General features: G+C 42.5%; 3 protein-coding genes across 4 annotated transcripts in view; all 3 read right to left on the bottom strand.

The window, feature by feature from the left end:
* Positions 1–694: 694 nt before the first annotated feature.
* On the bottom strand, positions 695–4,962 carry cgasa (cyclic GMP-AMP synthase a). The gene is made up of 5 exons (XM_061745389.1): positions 4,159–4,962; positions 3,809–4,034; positions 2,290–2,547; positions 1,890–1,989; positions 695–1,339 (listed from the first exon to the last, which is right to left on the bottom strand). The coding sequence occupies exons 1-5, from the start codon at positions 4,951–4,953 to the stop codon at positions 991–993; spliced, it is 1,728 nt and encodes a 575-aa protein (XP_061601373.1). The 5' UTR covers positions 4,954–4,962; the 3' UTR covers positions 695–990.
* Positions 4,963–5,272: 310 nt separating this feature from the next.
* On the bottom strand, positions 5,273–10,183 carry LOC133463965 (elongation factor 1-alpha 1). Of its 2 annotated transcripts, none has more exons than XM_061745807.1 (8): positions 9,878–10,183; positions 8,560–8,746; positions 8,186–8,365; positions 7,672–7,968; positions 7,309–7,459; positions 6,650–6,906; positions 6,139–6,373; positions 5,273–6,051 (listed from the first exon to the last, which is right to left on the bottom strand). In XM_061745807.1, exons 2-8 carry the CDS (start codon positions 8,701–8,703, stop codon positions 5,927–5,929), a joined length of 1,389 nt encoding a protein of 462 aa, XP_061601791.1. In that variant the 5' UTR covers positions 8,704–8,746; positions 9,878–10,183; the 3' UTR covers positions 5,273–5,926. The 2 variants fall into 2 exon arrangements, with proteins under 2 accessions (XP_061601791.1, XP_061601793.1); XM_061745809.1 differs by having other exon boundaries at positions 9,913–10,183.
* Positions 10,184–10,599: 416 nt separating this feature from the next.
* The window catches only part of slc17a5 (solute carrier family 17 member 5), a 7,606-nt gene continuing 2,736 nt past the window's right edge, over positions 10,600–15,469 (bottom strand). The window contains exons 5-11 of the mRNA XM_061744933.1: positions 15,182–15,268; positions 14,877–14,995; positions 13,861–14,022; positions 13,527–13,659; positions 13,293–13,440; positions 12,954–13,044; positions 10,600–12,188 (exon numbers count right to left, since the gene is read on the bottom strand). Of these exons, the coding sequence (XP_061600917.1) occupies positions 12,054–12,188; positions 12,954–13,044; positions 13,293–13,440; positions 13,527–13,659; positions 13,861–14,022; positions 14,877–14,995; positions 15,182–15,268 (875 nt within the window). The 3' untranslated portion in view covers positions 10,600–12,053. The remainder of the gene's footprint in view (positions 12,189–12,953; positions 13,045–13,292; positions 13,441–13,526; positions 13,660–13,860; positions 14,023–14,876; positions 14,996–15,181; positions 15,269–15,469) is intronic.

Here is a 15,469-nt window from a genome sequence, read left to right as displayed (position 1 = left end):
ATCAGTTACACCTTGTTATCTGGTTTAGGCTTTTATATATTTTCTTGGTGAAACTCATTGACCTTGTTAATGTTACACGCAATATATATATTATATCTTGATTAGGGCAGAAAGAAGTTTGCGTATATATATTTAATTTTAAAGAGACATGAAACCCAGTGTCCATATATTTTTATTTGTTTTTTCCCTGGTAATTTGAGGAAGGTTTAAACATGATCCATTGTGTTAAAAAAAAAAAAGTCTTGCATCCGAGTCAAATCTGCCTGCAGCGCAATGGTTAGTTCATCTGCTGAGTTTACAGGTTTTAACAGTAGAAATATGAGGAAATGACAAAGAACACAAACGAAGGTTCTTGTGCTTGGTGTGTTAAACAGCCCCCTAAAAAGCAGCTGATGTCTGCTGGTGTGTAGTGTTAAAACGGATGCATGCAAAAGTCTGTCTGTACTTCTGTAAAGGATTGCTGTTATGGTACTATTTGTCAAATAATTTATTTTTTGTTAAACTGTCTTATAACAAATAAAATTTTCACATTCTTGCCAGGCATTGTGCTGTACCTTGTATTTTTTTAATTTTTGTTTTGTTTTACCACACTAACATATTGAAAACATGTGGGTTCCAGTTGACACTGAGACGACCAGTTTTACCAGTGTTAATGATTTAGCCTTCAGGAATGCGTGAGCTGATTCAAGCAGGAACTATTATCTGAATTGATACGTATTTCTAATTTTACTTGGCAGATTTGATTAGTTGTGTGCTGCATCTTCCCTCCTAGTTTGCGTGGCTGTTTATCGCCTCAGCACCAGGTAAGGTGCCCCTTCAAGATTTATTAAAAAGAAGTCGATATCCTCCTGCCGTTTTATTTAAACCACAAAAAACACTTATTAATATAATTTTGATTATTCTCAAGATAATCATTGGTTTAGCTCCACATTTTCCCACATGAATGACATTTCAGAATATGCTGGACTAGAATAACTTCAAACAAGGCACTTAATACATTTTAAGTTCTTGCTGAAATATAGGAAAGCCTTTTTCACACTGCTCCTTGATGCAGTCGGCCAGATTTCCACACATCTTGGCACCAGGGCCGGAGAGCAGGTTCTGACTGGGGATGAAGAAGTTGCACAGTTGGCCGTTTCTCAGGTGTTTGCAGAAGTCGTCCAGGAGCAGCTGAAAGCAGGGACTCAAGTCTGAGGCCTTCCAATCTGTGTCGCTGGTTCTGGAGCAGCAGGAGGTGAGGAGCGTGGTCTTGGCGTGGTAGGAGCAGAACTTGTCGAATGAAGGGTTCTTTTCCTTCAGCAGGTGCAAAAGATGCTTAACCAGCTTCAAACAGTCCTTCCTGCGTGAAACGGGTTATTATAGAGGAGTTTCAGGCAAATGAACTTGGAAGATTGATTTAGATCTCAAATGAGGGGACAGGAGACTTGGGAGTGGTGAGTAAAATTAAGTGACAACAAAGCATACATATATACATACACAGCTTGACCTTGTTGACTTAAACCCATCACTGTTCTTTATTTTCTGTAATGCAATTTAAAACAAAAACAAAAATGTCATACATTCTGGATTCATTAAAATTCAACTGAAATATTGCAAGCCTTTTTTTATTTTAATATTGCTGATCATGGCTTACAGTTTAAGATTATCATTCCCAGAATATTCTAATTTTTTGAGAAAGGATATTTGAGTTTTCTTAAGCTGTAAGCCATGATCAGCAATATTAAAATAAAAGGCTTGCAATATTTCAGTTGATTTGTAATGAATCCAGAATGTATGGCGTTTTTTGTTTTTGTAATTGCATTACAGAAAATCACAATATTCAAATTTTCTGAGACAGTCCTGTATTATGAATGCTATATTCTACTTGCAGAGTTTTGTTCAAATCTGACCTGCAGCAGCTTGTACCGGCTTTTTCACAGCAGGTCTTCTCCGATCCATGGTTTTTTATAATGGCTTTCTCAATGTGAGAGAATGAAATACGCCAAACATCTGTTTCATAGAGGAGAGAGCACGATGATGCTTGTTGCTCCAATTAAATAATTTTTAAACATGGAGACTTCAGGTTGGAGCCTGACACAAACTAGTCAGCTATACAATGTAAATAACTGGCGACACTTACACACACAACTTCACATTTCATGTTTGTTGAAACCGTACCTGGCCAGACTAATTTCGCTTTATAATATTTTTTTTTTCTTAATCACTTATTAGGTTTATGTTCAGAAGTTTGTGCAAACTCTTTTGTCAGTGCACATGTAGCTTTATTTGGATGAGTGATGCTAGACTTACCTTTGGCAGGGATCCCATCATTTTCTGCTGTTCCCCTGCCCTCATATTTGGGGACAAAATAATATGACTTTCGCTTGTACTCCTGTTTTACTTTACTTCCAAGCCAGTGCTCAATTTTAAGCCCATCTTTAGTGAAAGATGGCCAGCTCGATTTAACCCCGAGACAGAGGACAAGATCCAGGGAAATGGGAACTGCTTGAACTGTTGTTGTTAGGGTTACTGCTGGACAGCCTCTTTTCTTTTTTGTCATTGTCCATTCTAAAGAGGAAAGAAAAAATTAATGTAAATAATGTATGATCACTGGCCACTTTATTAGGTACACCTTGTTAGTACCGGGTTGGGGCCCCTTTTTGCCTTCAGAACTACCTTAATCCTTCGTGGCAGAGACTCAACAAGGTAGCATCACGCAGTTACTGCAGATTTGTCGGCTGCACATCCATGATGCGAATCTCCCGTTCCACCACATCCCCAAGGTGCTTTATTAGATTGAGATGAGTCTCGGATGATTCTTTATGACATGGGTTGTTATCCTGCTGGATAGTAGTAGCCATCAGAAGATTGGCACATTGTGCTCATAAAGGGATGGACGTGGTCAGCAACAACACTCAGGTAGGCTGTGCCGTTGACACGATGCTCAGTTGCTACTAATGGACCCAAAGTGTGTCAGGAAAATATCCCCCACACCATCACACCACCCCCACCAGCCTGAACCGCTGATACGAGGCAGGATGGATCCATGCTTTCATGTTGTTGACGCCAAATTCTGACCCGACCATCTGAATGTCACAGCAGAAATCGACTCATCAGACCAGACATTTTTCTAATCTTCTGTTGTCCAGTTTTGGTGAGTCTGTGTGAATTTAGCCTCAGTTTCCTGTTCTTAACTGACAGGAGTAGCACCCGGTGTGGTTTTCTGCTGCTGTAGCCCGTCCACCTCAAGGTTCGACCTGTTGTGGTTCAGAGATGCTCTTCTGCATACCTCGGTTGTAATTAATAATTATTTGAGTTAATGTTGCCTTTCTATCAGCTCCATCCAGTCTGGCCATTCTCCTCTGACCTCTGGCATCAACAAGGCCTTTGCGCCCACAGAACTGATGCTCACGAGATATTTTCTCTTTTCGGCCACTCTCTGTAAACCCTAGAGATGGTTGTGGGTGAAAATCCCAGTAAATCAGGAGTTCCTGAAATACTCCAGACCAGCCCGTCTGAACGTGGCATGGTTGTTGTACCAAAGTCACTTAAATCACCTTTCTTTCCCATTCTGATACTCTGAACTGCAGCAGATCATCTTGACCACGTCTACATGCCTAAATGCACCGAGTTGCTGCCATGTGATGCTGATAAGAAATTTGCGTTATCGAACAGTTGGACAGGTGTACCTACTAAAGTGGCCGATGAGTGTATATTTTAACTGCAATACAAACATTGTCAACTTTAATGGGGCTTTCCTGTTCAAATTTTTAGTAAAATTCCAAGTTTAATAAATATGGTCATTGTACGGACACAGCTAAGTTCTTACCTTTACATTCCTTGAGACATTCCTTCACTTCCTTCCTGAACTCTTCGAGCATTTTAGTGGCAGATAAAATGCTGTTGTCCTCAAATTCCTCCTCAAATTTCTGCAAAGAGCTCTTGCCACGTTTTAAGCCCACACTGTAAAAAGCTCCGTCGCTTCCAAATGGTTCAATGTTGACTCGGTCAACCGGGATGGGCAGCATGACGTCGAATTCATCAGGATTAGAAATCTGAAACACATCATCACAGCGTGACATGCTTGTCGGTGGGGGAGTGTTGGATTGTCTCCATGCACCATGGACGACATGTTCACCACTTAACATGCTGACAAACTCGTAGACGAGAGACACTTACCTTCAGATTTTCATAATAACTTCCTGTGCGTAGTGGTTCTTCTACATCTTTAAAACAAATCGTATTTTGTTTCAAGTGTTTTATTACATGACGTTGGATTTCATTCACGACTTCAGATGCACAGGATATGTCCTTCTTCTTAATCTTCAAGTTCTTCAGGGTCATGTGGAGGGTCGTATCTACTTTTTCCTCGAATGAAACTTGCTTCATCTTGGTCAACGCATTTGTGGCCTTTTCGTGGACGGAAACCCTTCTAATGTCTTTTAGTGTTTTTGTCTGCTTTGCTGTAATCTCATCTGAAAGACAACCGTTTGCTTTGGCTCTAACGCCGTATGTTTCTGCAGGGCCCTGAGGTGTTCGTGGCTGAGTCACCAGCTTCTTTGCAGGCTCTTTCTGAAATGTGGCCTGGCAAGTGGATTCCTTTTCTTTTGTCTTCTGAGAACTCTTCTCCTTGGGTGTGCTGGATCGTGTCGCCTTAGTCTCCAGTGCAGATCTTTGAGTCGAACTGGTTTTCGGCGCCGGGCTGTCTCTAGGTGTCCTACACTGCACATTGGTCTCTTCCATGAAGTGGTTTGTGGTTTTTCCCTTTCTCGTCTTTTGGGCGGATGGCTTCTCTTCAGTGTGGTCTGGCTTTTGTGGATCCTGTTTCTTTGGTCCGTTTGTGGTTTTAGTTTCCTTCTCTGTACGAGCTGCCCGTCTCGGTGGAGATGTTTTAGTTTGTTGAGGTCTAGTTCTGCTCTTGCTGAGCTTAGAGTCAGGACTCTTCTCCTTGCGTGGTCTTCCTCTGCCAGTCATGATGATAAAATGAAAGAATGAAACTTAACTGTTCTGTGGGAGTTATACTCATGTGTACTTCCTGTTACACGCCCTCGCAGTTTTGGCAGAATGCCCACGAGCTAGTCCAGGTGAAATTGTTATGACAGATTAGTATTCACAGGGAAGATGAAAGACTTGGGCTGATAAAATATGTTGGCATAGCTTTGTGTAATTTATTTAACGACTTAGAAGAGGTATTTTATTCCTTTGCCAGGAGCGACATCTTGTGGATAAAGAAGTGTAGTGCAAGGATTCTCTGACGGGTCACTATTTTCATCACAAACACAAACCGTAGACATTTTGGTTGAAATATGTTTAATGTTGCAAAGAGGCAAATGCCATCTTACAATAAGGTGCAGTAGCTTATGCCAATTGAATCTCCTCCGGTGAAAGTGCAAAGTTAGCAAAATGCCAATCAAAGTGCTATAAGAATCATCAGGTAGTCCTTTTTAAAATTTTCCAAGTTTTTAAAATGTATTTTTAAAGCTTAAACACAAACTAATCAACTACTTTAAAACACAGGTTCAACTCACTGTCATGGGCTCCTAGAGAGCACCGTATAGTTGCAAACACGAGAAGCAGGACAACATGTAACGAGACCAGGACCAGCAGTCTAGAGAGCTAGAGATGACGGGATTACAATATATCTGTTTGTTCAGTGTCTCAAGATCACAAAGGTATTGCTGCAAATCAAATCAATAGTCCACATCTGAAACCATCTTTATGATATCACATTGTACATAATGTTAATCTAACTGCGGAAATGGAGTTAAGAGCGTGTCTTCAAAGACCAAAGTCGAACATCTTTCTCTTTCCTTCGAATGCTTTTGCGATGCATTGTGATGATTAACCAGTCCTTAATAATTACGTTGAAGCAGCCAATTGTGGGATGGAGTTGGATGACCGATGTCCTGCCGTGGGAGACCTTGCGGTCGGCAGAGCAATACAACATTCATTTGTTCCTCTGGGCCTTCTGAGCAGACTTGGTAATTTTACCAGTGGTGGACACTTTCTTCTCCACAGCCTTTATCACGCCCACTGCCACAGTCTGACGCATGTCGCGCACTGCAAAGCGGCCTGTGAAGGGAAGTAATTGAAGGAGTTGCATGATGGGATGTCGCCGGATCAGAGGTAAAACTTAACAAATCCTGCACGTGAACTTACCCAGCGGCGGGTACTCGGAGAAGCTCTCCACACACATGGGTTTTCCAGGAATCATGTCTACGATGGCGGCGTCTCCAGATTTAAGAGACTTGGGGTTGTCCTCCAGCTTCTTGCCAGAGCGGCGGTCAATCTTCTCCTTGAGCTCCGCAAACTTGCAGGCAATGTGAGCAGTGTGGCAGTCGAGCACGGGGGCGTAGCCAGCACTGATCTGGCCCGGGTGGTTGAGGATGATCACCTACAAAGACGAGTGCAGGGTCTATTAGGAGAACGTACTTTCTGCTTTACTGTCAGTTTACTCAGCAGGAATTGCAATATTTTGACACATTTTTCAGTCTTTTTTTAGATAAACTAGTAATATGACCTAGTTCTGAGAGTGACATTTCTTTTTGACTACCCGATGCTTCACGATGACATTCTTTGAGTCTATGATTAGTTCTTTTATAAGATGAAGGGTTGCTGGTTTGATCATGTGCATATTTCGTGTGTATAGATGGTTTTATCCAGAACCTACCTGAGCAGTGAAGTTGGCAGCTTCCTGCGGTGGGTCATTCTTACTGTCTCCAGCCACGTTGCCCCGGCGGATGTCCTTCACGGACACATTCTTAACGTTGAAGCCCACGTTGTCACCAGGAAGAGCCTCGGTCAGGGCCTCGTGATGCATCTCCACAGATTTCACTTCAGTGGTCACGTTGACGGGAGCAAAGGTCACCACCATGCCGGGCTTCAGGATGCCCGTCTCCACACGGCCCACAGGTACAGTTCCAATACCTGGAGGAGGGGACATCACCACTCAAGCATCAGCTTTTTTTGGTAGAAAACCAGGTTATTAGATGGTACAAAATCCCCACAATGCACCAGTTGTATTGTGCAATAACCTTCGCCCGCTAAATACCTCACGTATTTTTTGCACATGTAAATATACGTTTTTTTTTGGGTTTACTATTTTCTCTTGTACATTGCTCATTTTTCTACATTTCATATTGCTCTTTTTTATTATTTAGCTATTTATTGGTTATTTTTATTTAAAATTTGTTATACCTTGTCTTACTTTCATGTGTATTTGTATAAACCGTTGAGCGTGTGTGTTTTGCTGCTGCACAATTGAATTTCTCCTCTGGGAGATCAATAAAGTCTATACTATTCTATCTTAATCTTAGAAGCACTACATGCCTCCAATCTTGTAGACGTCCTGCAGGGGGAGACGCAGAGGCTTGTCTGTTGGACGGGTCGGCGGCTGGATGGCGTCTAGAGCCTCCAGCAGTGTGGTCCCCGACGCATTGCCCTCCTTCCTATTGATCTTCCACCCCTTGAACCATGTCATCTGAAACATTGAGAATATCAAAGAATCTTTTTTGATTTTACAGTAGCAGAAATGTTCATTTAAAAAAAAAGTTGGTCTGTTTTAGTTAAACTAGCAGTTTTATCAGAGGGTTAATCTGAGCTGGAGTGCCTCAACTCTGGTGCGGCTCAAATGTCTCGGCTGAGTGCGTGTTAGTCGGTAGTTAAAGCAACATTGTTGTTCTTGCGACTCACATTGGGGCTCGGCTCGAGCATGTTGTCTCCGTTCCAACCTGAAATGGGAACAAAGGCGACGGTGTCGGGATTGTAGCCAATCTTCTTGATGTAGGTGCTCACTTCCTTCACGATCTCTTCATAGCGCTTCTGGCTGTAGTTTGGCTCGGTGGAGTCCATCTTGTTGATGCCAACGATGAGCTGCTTGACTCCGAGAGTGTAGGCCAGGAGGGCGTGCTCGCGGGTCTGCCCGTTCTTAGAAATACCGGCCTCGAACTCTCCTACTCCTGCTGCCACGATGAGCACGGCGCAGTCGGCCTGGACACACAAATGAAGCATGAGCACTGCAGTTGTTCACCTAGGATTGGGAGTTAATGTTTGTCAGGATGATAAACTCCTGTCTTTAAGGTTAATTGCAATTTTGGTCTTGGCTTCCACAAGTTCTTTAGAGACACTTTGGAGAAAACAGTGACTACAATGTGGAAGTCTAAGCTATAACTGACTAAAAATGGCTGCGAGTTGTCTTGTTACAGACCTGGGAGGTCCCAGTGATCATGTTCTTGATGAAGTCCCTGTGGCCTGGGGCATCTATGATGGTTACATAGTATTTGCTGGTCTCAAACTTCCACAGGGAGATGTCGATGGTGATGCCCCGCTCCCTCTCCGCCTTCAGCTTGTCCAGCACCCAGGCGTACTTGAAGGAGCCCTTGCCCATCTGAAAAACGAGATTTTCCATGAAGTTTCCCATTCCTGCCGAGTGGCTTACACTGCCCTGAAGGCACTGCAATTCATCTTTCATTTTCACTCATTCAGTATGATTTTAAATCCTGAGCCTCGGGGCTTTAGATTTTTAAGGACAGACAGGTTTGGATCCATCATGCCACTCAAGCAGGCTCTGCAGCTCCTTACCTCCGCAGCTTCCTTCTCAAACTTCTCGATGGTTCTCTTGTCGATGCCGCCACACTTGTAGATGAGGTGGCCCGTCGTCGTGGACTTACCAGAGTCCACGTGGCCGATCACAACTATGTTGATGTGGAGCTTCTCCTTTCCCATGATGACTGGAGTTCAGCTGGAGTGGGGAGACCGTCTGCTAAAGCTGGGGTTAAGTTACAGTCAGTAAACAGATGGCGTGTGCAGCGTATGAAAAGAAACACGTCTGTGCACTAGTTATGGTCTGGAAATATTCATATATATATGAGCAATGAAATATTTGCTAGACTACAGCTCTTGTTTAAGATCATGGAGGCAGAAGTTCTGGAGAGAGACTGCAGCCAAGTGGGATTTTAAAATAAAATAAACTGCTGCAGGTGGGACATGAGTGCTCCATGAAGGAGACAGTTTTACAGAGTTTATTAGTTAAACACATGTTGGGCTTGATTGGCACAGAGTTTAACAGCTTTCTAATAGTCTCCTGATTATCAGTGTTTATTTCAGACCGAGATGGTATCGATGATCCAGAAACGGTCAGAAAACAGTGCCCCCTCAGAGCCTCCATCCATCCATCCATCCATCCATCCATCCATCCACAGCCCTCTCTCCTCTCTCATCCAGCCCAGCCTCGTGCACGCTCCCCCAGCGTCAACACATCATGCACAGACTCGGTCCAGCTCTGCTCGGAGCCACAATCCTCCATTTTGTCAGGTTGGACCCTGGGCTGGTGTAGCAGCCATTTGTCAGACACCGCAGTGCTCTGCACGCAGGTTAATGCGGAGCAGCGCGCTCTACGTCATCGAGGATGTTTGTTGTTGTTTTTCTGCTGGTGATCATTTTACACGATGATGCGCACATGTACTGTAAAGTTTGGGAATAAACTCGTTTCTACTAAACATGTGCATGACTGTAGTGTGCAGGAGGTGCAGCGGCAGGCATGCATGTGCATCCCTGCAGGATGTTGTTCAGGTGTTGTGTGCGCCAGGAGACATGTTACATGTTTAACTCTTCCCTAACTAGTAACGTCACAGCTGCTGCCGCAGTGCGCCTCGCTCTGTAAACATGATCAAACTGAAGAGTTACCGGGAGATAAAACCTAAACATAGAGCTTCCATGCAAGATTAATGTCTAAATGTCAAGCCTCCGCCATGTTCCGTCCTCTGCCTGCGTTCCGCCGCCTGGATGCGCATTAACTCCCCGCCGTCTGGCCTGATCCTGCATCACAACACTCCCGCTCCAACAACACCAACAAACCCCGAGCACGAGGTTCCCCCCCCGGAATTACAGCCGAACACACCTCCTCCGTGCAGGCTTTGCTGGAGTGCGTCGTACCTGCGAGCTGGCCGGTGTCGGGTCTGCTGGAGCTGATCCGGTTAGAGGTCTGGACGGGGAGGGTTGCGTAATTGCGCGCACCCGTCGCTGCGCAGCATCACAGCCGACGGTGGTGGCCGTGGACGGGCTGCTCGCTGCTCCAGGACTCCACACTAGTCTATGCGCTCATTACAAACTTTAAACCCCGTAAAATGAGAAGGAACGGAGTGTTTTTGATCTGGAGAAACGAGATGCGTAAACTGCAGCAGGTGCAGCGCGCACCTCTCCAGACGCTCCATAAGGCTGATTTATGGTTCCGCGTTACACCAACGCAGAGCCTTACATCGTACTGTGCGCGTCGCCGCGTACCCTACGCCGTAGGCTCTGCGTCGATTTAACGCGGAACCATAATTCAGGCTTTAGTGGATTAAATTAAGCCCCGAGGTGCGCGTGTCTGAGGCCGCGGAGGAGCCAGTTTAAGTGATGTGGTTACTAAAATGTGTAGGACGTCACTGCTGTCTCAGGGTTCACCAAAACAAAAACAATCTTTAGAGATCCAGGCAGGAGAAATGGTGTGACAAAAAAAAAAAAGTACCACAAAAACAAACTTTTTCCCAACAAAAAGTGAAAGTGTCTTTATCTTATCTTGGCCTTCCAATAATGGAAAGCTCAGATGGCATCTCTCTCAAGGAATGACAACCCAACACATCACGTTTGCTCTTGATTTTATAAACATATATATGATACACATGTAATATGTTACAGTGATTAGAACATGTTTCCATTATGTACATTTACAATATCCCTTTTTAGTACAGTATAGTCATAGAAAAGTCCCTTTTAAGATGTGCGTACACTATTGTAAAATAAAAAAGTGAAATAAAAAGCTGTTATTAATTCCCTATAGTGTGAGCAGAATGGGTTTGTAATGCTGGATTGTCTAATTCCCTTTATCTAATAAGGCACAAGTGCATGACACATGCAGCTACAACGATGGTGCCATTTCTGCAAATAAAATAAAAATAACATTTAAACTTGAGGACATGCACTGCCATGTGACAAATCTGTAAAGACATTTTCATCCAAATCTGGCAGACAATACCTGAGAAAAGACAGATGACCAATAATCTGAGTCTACCTGGAACATCTGTAGTTTTTCATTAAATGATTAAAGATAGTTGTAGCTGGTATTATTGGAACTTGTGTACAATGTGCATGAGTTTAATGCTGCTACCCAAAATAAATGGTCCCTGGAACCAAATATCTTTAAATGCCACAACACAATTACAGGTAAAGTTTTTTCCTCAAAAATCAATTTATAAAACACATGAAACACAATTTAGAATAATCAAGTTTCACTTAAAGGCATCTTTCTGATGAGCATTTGTGGTCACGGTTCAGGCTGAAAACACAGACGTGTGTTTGAATTGTTTAGGATTTTTAGATATGGGCTGCAAAGCAACACACAAGTGAAAAAAGGCCTAAATCCTTCTGATTAACATAAATGTTTGCTCATGATGAAAAAATATTTAAGAATGACTTACTGTGTGCAGATATGGGGGGGGGTGAACTTAAAAATGTTTACATTCAATAAAACAAATCTTCCATAGCTTAATTACTACTGTATACACAAGCTCAGGTGATATAAAATAATTTGGGTATAATCCTCACCCTAACTGACCATTGTTGTTGAAACGGAACATATTATCCTGCAGCTGTATAACCCAATACATTTTAGTAAGAAGTCTGTGCTTGGTTTCACATCGCCAGCCCCTTAATATTTCTTGGGGAACAGACTTGTGCATTTTCTGCTTAATTGTCTCTTTTTTTTTTCCTTTATCCTTCAGAGAACATCATCTTGTAAGAAGAGACTGCATTTTGATTAAATTCATAATATCTCAACTTTCAGCCAACCTAATAATTAACATCCCTGAAGACATCGTGGCCGTTGAGCTTGATTTACGCGTCTGCATCACAGCTACGCTGTAGTTTCAGGACGTCAGGCTGCAGCATCCCTTCATTGTAGTTGCCGTGTCAGTTTGACACCAAAGCTTAAACTGTACATCACTCACTTTGAGTTGGCCGTGCTGTGAGAAACATCAGCACAGCTGGAATGCACCTTTTGCTGAGATTAAACGTTACGTGAGTCCGGGGTAGAGACACTAACTGGAAGAGTAGGACGTGTGGACGGCCCACGGCTGCACCGTCCCTCGCCCAAACGCAGTGTAGATTATCGCCCCAAACAGGTTGATCCCCGCGGCGATGTAGAAGACGATCTGCCATTCTTCTATGGTGTTCTGGACAATGACAAAAACAGAATTACATTAAGGTCAATTACAAAAAAATAACCTTTGATATGAAAATGTGTTCAAATATATCCAATCAGACACTTGAGTGGTTTAATATTTGGAGACCTAATCATTTAAATCTGAACTTGATTTTTTTTGTAAGGGAAAGTCGTGTCTGCTGCTTTACACATCAGGCTTCAAATCTTATCCAAGGGTTTTGGTTTGTGAATAAACAAATTAATATAAACTTGTAATGTGCTGGTTATACCATTTTTTCTTCTTCATAGTCTGAATTATAACATCTAGTAATTTAATGATGAAGTAAATAACAGTGAGGATTTACGCCTCAAAGGAGAAAAAGTTATTCTATACACTATTCCTGGACATCAACAAATAAAAATATATCTATATGTTCAGATGTTGTAAATTACATTCAAACTGCATATTAAGTTTTTATGCTGCCATGACTGTAGAGAAATGTGCAACAGGTTAATGTGAAGTAAATAAGTCCAGAAAAACACTAAGCGGGCGCCCTCTAGTGACCAAATATTAACACGTTAATCTTCTAGCAAATAAACGTACAAGACAAGGAAGTAAAGACGGGGTCTGTGTGGACAGGTTGAGAGAGACATCTCTTTATGTGGGCAACATCACCTTCTACAAAACCTTAACATTCATTTTAACAGCAGGCAGGCTGGATTGAGTTACCTTTTAGAGGTGGAGTCATGATGTGAGGTCAGTATTGTTTAACTAGTGTGAGTGTATATTTCTTACATTTTTAGTAAGAGCTCTTGCGATGACTGGTCCCACCATGCCAGGAATGGTAGCAAATGTGTTGGTGATTCCCAGCAGAATACCAGCATACCTGCGGAGATAAATGCATGAAGATCATGAGAGGTTAACTTGCTTAAACTGATTGTTTTCAGTAAGTGCTGCTATAATAATATAGAAAAACAAAATGCTCTCCAATTCTAAAATCGATAAAGGTAAGATGACTCAGTTTAAATGATCAATTGGTTAATAACTTTAGCCTCATTTACTTAGACTCTTTCAAGACTGAGAAAAGACAAGATTTCCAGCTGAACATCAGCAACTGAAAGACATCATTCTTACGAAGGAGCAATATCAAGATGGTTGATGTTGAAGCCAGAGGCTGAAACTCCACCCAGAGCAGAGGACAGGGTGAGGAAGGTCACAGCTAAGGTGTAATTACAGCCTGTGTAACCCGCAGCCACCAGGAACACTGCTGGTCCGATCATTCCTACAGAAACAGACGAGGGAAACGTCATCAGAGACAGACGGTGCGGTGTGTCGTGGATGTGAAAGGAGCCTCTCCTACTTCCTCACCGATGAGAGAGAACGACTTCCTGACAGTGACAGTTCGGTAGAGGCAGGTTTCTCGCAAATAATCAGCAATTTGACCGCTCACGACAGCAAACACAGCACAGCCCAAATACGGCAGCGCCGACAGCATGCCGTTCTGTTGCGGACAGGAGATGAGTTTATTCACTTCATAATGAAGACATTATTTAGTCTTTTAATGATTATTGCTACAACATATTCAAGAAAACATTTTCTAAAATGTGTAAACATTGTGATTTCCTGGACTTAAAAACGAAACACTTTTACACTACAATCATTATATTAACGTAATCATAGAAGTATTAAAGTCCCTTCTCACCTCCTGAATGCTAAATCCTAGAATGTCATTCATGTAGGTTGGCAGAAGAGTAAGCAGTGTGTAGAAGGTCCAGTTATACGAGAAGTGAGCTACAACGATGGCAAAGAGCGGCCTAGACGTCACGATGGCTCTCCAGGGGATGTAGCCTGCTGAGGTGGAGAGCTGGCAGCACGTGAAGCAGAAGGGGGAAGTAGAAGTAACAAGGGAGAAGTTCATTAGGACAAAGTGGAGAAGAGGCTCTTATTAGGGTGAGACGTCCTTGTCTCCAGGACAATTAAGGATTATATATATCGATGCCACAGCAGCGTCACCATTTGTCTGTTGTGTTGTTGCAACCTGACGGCGTATGTTATGATCGCTAACAAGTGTTTGACGTCTATCTTGAATGCAATGCTGATGGAAAATAAAACGTGGCTGATTAAGGAAATAAGTTTAGATTTTCTAATCAATAAAGCTCCTTCACATTCATCTTCTCTGACACATGACACTGGTTGAGTTATGTTATCTTTGCCTCCACCTGCTGGCAAAAAGTTAGTTTTCAAAGTTTTAGCTGCGTGCTTGTTTTTGAGATTTAAACCACTTCTAATTTGATCACACTGACTGCAATATACTGGAGGTTTTGGAAGTCAAAAAAATAAGTTATTAGAGTTAATTTAATCTATTATCTCACAAGTTATTTCTGGATAAAGGGCTTCCAGACATGCTTCTGGGAAGCTTTCGGGCTGCTGCAGTTTTACACAAATGTGCTGCATGACATTTCCTGTCGTTATCAACAATCTCACTTCTAACGACAGCTGCTTAGCGGTGTAATCAAATGCAGACTCACTGTGGGGGATTTCACTAAACAACAAGCTGAGAAAGATAAGAAAATACACTTCTGTAATACTTTGATGTTGTGTAATATTAGAGTCAGATAACTGCACTGGAGCAGAAATACCTGCACTCACTCAGGCTCAACCTCAACATGTTGACAGCTCTACATGTATGTCTGCACAAGAGAATCAGGACTGTGACACCTCATTTTTGAGCGAATTGTTGATATAAAGTTTCTCTCGTTCTGATATCCGTGGATGAGTGTTCGGACTGTCAAAGACGAGAAGAGCCCACAAGATGAACCACACCAAGCCAACAGCACCTGGACAGACAGATGAGCTCAATTTACCATAAAGTATCTCTGGTGAATTATATGTATTGACAGTGCTCTATGTCCAAGATTGCACACAGTCAGCACCCATGTGGCTTTCTTTCTGAATTAGAAATGACCACTCAGATTATTATTCAAAAGACATTTTCTCCCCGACTGGCACCTCAAATGTATTACCGAATATGTAGAAAACGTAGGTCCAGTCCAAGTAGAAGCAGATTTCACCAGACAGAGGAAGCGATATAACCGTCCCCAGTTGGGCTCCTGGAGAGGACAAAACAAATACTGGTCTGGTTATCTGTTCTTTAAGTCATCTTAGCTTAGGTATCAGAAAATAATGACATGACATGGAACACCAGAAATACATTAAAGTTGATTGTTCAGACAGCAACGCCTATAAATATTTTCATAAAAATTATATCTTTATCAAGTGATCAAAAGAAAAAGATGTTTTACAGGTTTGTG

This window comes from Cololabis saira, chromosome 17 (genome assembly GCF_033807715.1).
Source record: "Cololabis saira isolate AMF1-May2022 chromosome 17, fColSai1.1, whole genome shotgun sequence".
NCBI lineage: Eukaryota > Metazoa > Chordata > Actinopteri > Beloniformes > Belonidae > Cololabis > Cololabis saira.
This window is presented reverse-complemented; position numbering and strand designations above follow the sequence as displayed.

Excerpts from the sequence above, each read along its gene's own strand:
- cgasa (XM_061745389.1), bottom strand. The coding sequence starts at position 4,953 with ATGACTGGCAGAGGAAGACCACGCAAGGAGAAGAGTCCTGACTCTAAG. Across the intron at positions 4,035-4,158 it reads GTTATTATGAAAATCTGAAG|ATTTCTAATCCTGATGAATT; the intron begins GTAAGTGTCTCT and ends GATGTGTTTCAG. Across the intron at positions 2,548-3,808 it reads ATGTCTCAAGGAATGTAAAG|AATGGACAATGACAAAAAAG; the intron begins GTAAGAACTTAG and ends TTTCCTCTTTAG.
- LOC133463965 (XM_061745807.1), bottom strand. The coding sequence starts at position 8,703 with ATGGGAAAGGAGAAGCTCCACATCAACATAGTTGTGATCGGCCACGTG. Across the intron at positions 7,460-7,671 it reads TGCTCGAGCCGAGCCCCAAT|ATGACATGGTTCAAGGGGTG; the intron begins GTGAGTCGCAAG and ends TCAATGTTTCAG. Across the intron at positions 6,907-7,308 it reads GGACGTCTACAAGATTGGAG|GTATTGGAACTGTACCTGTG; the intron begins GCATGTAGTGCT and ends CCCCTCCTCCAG.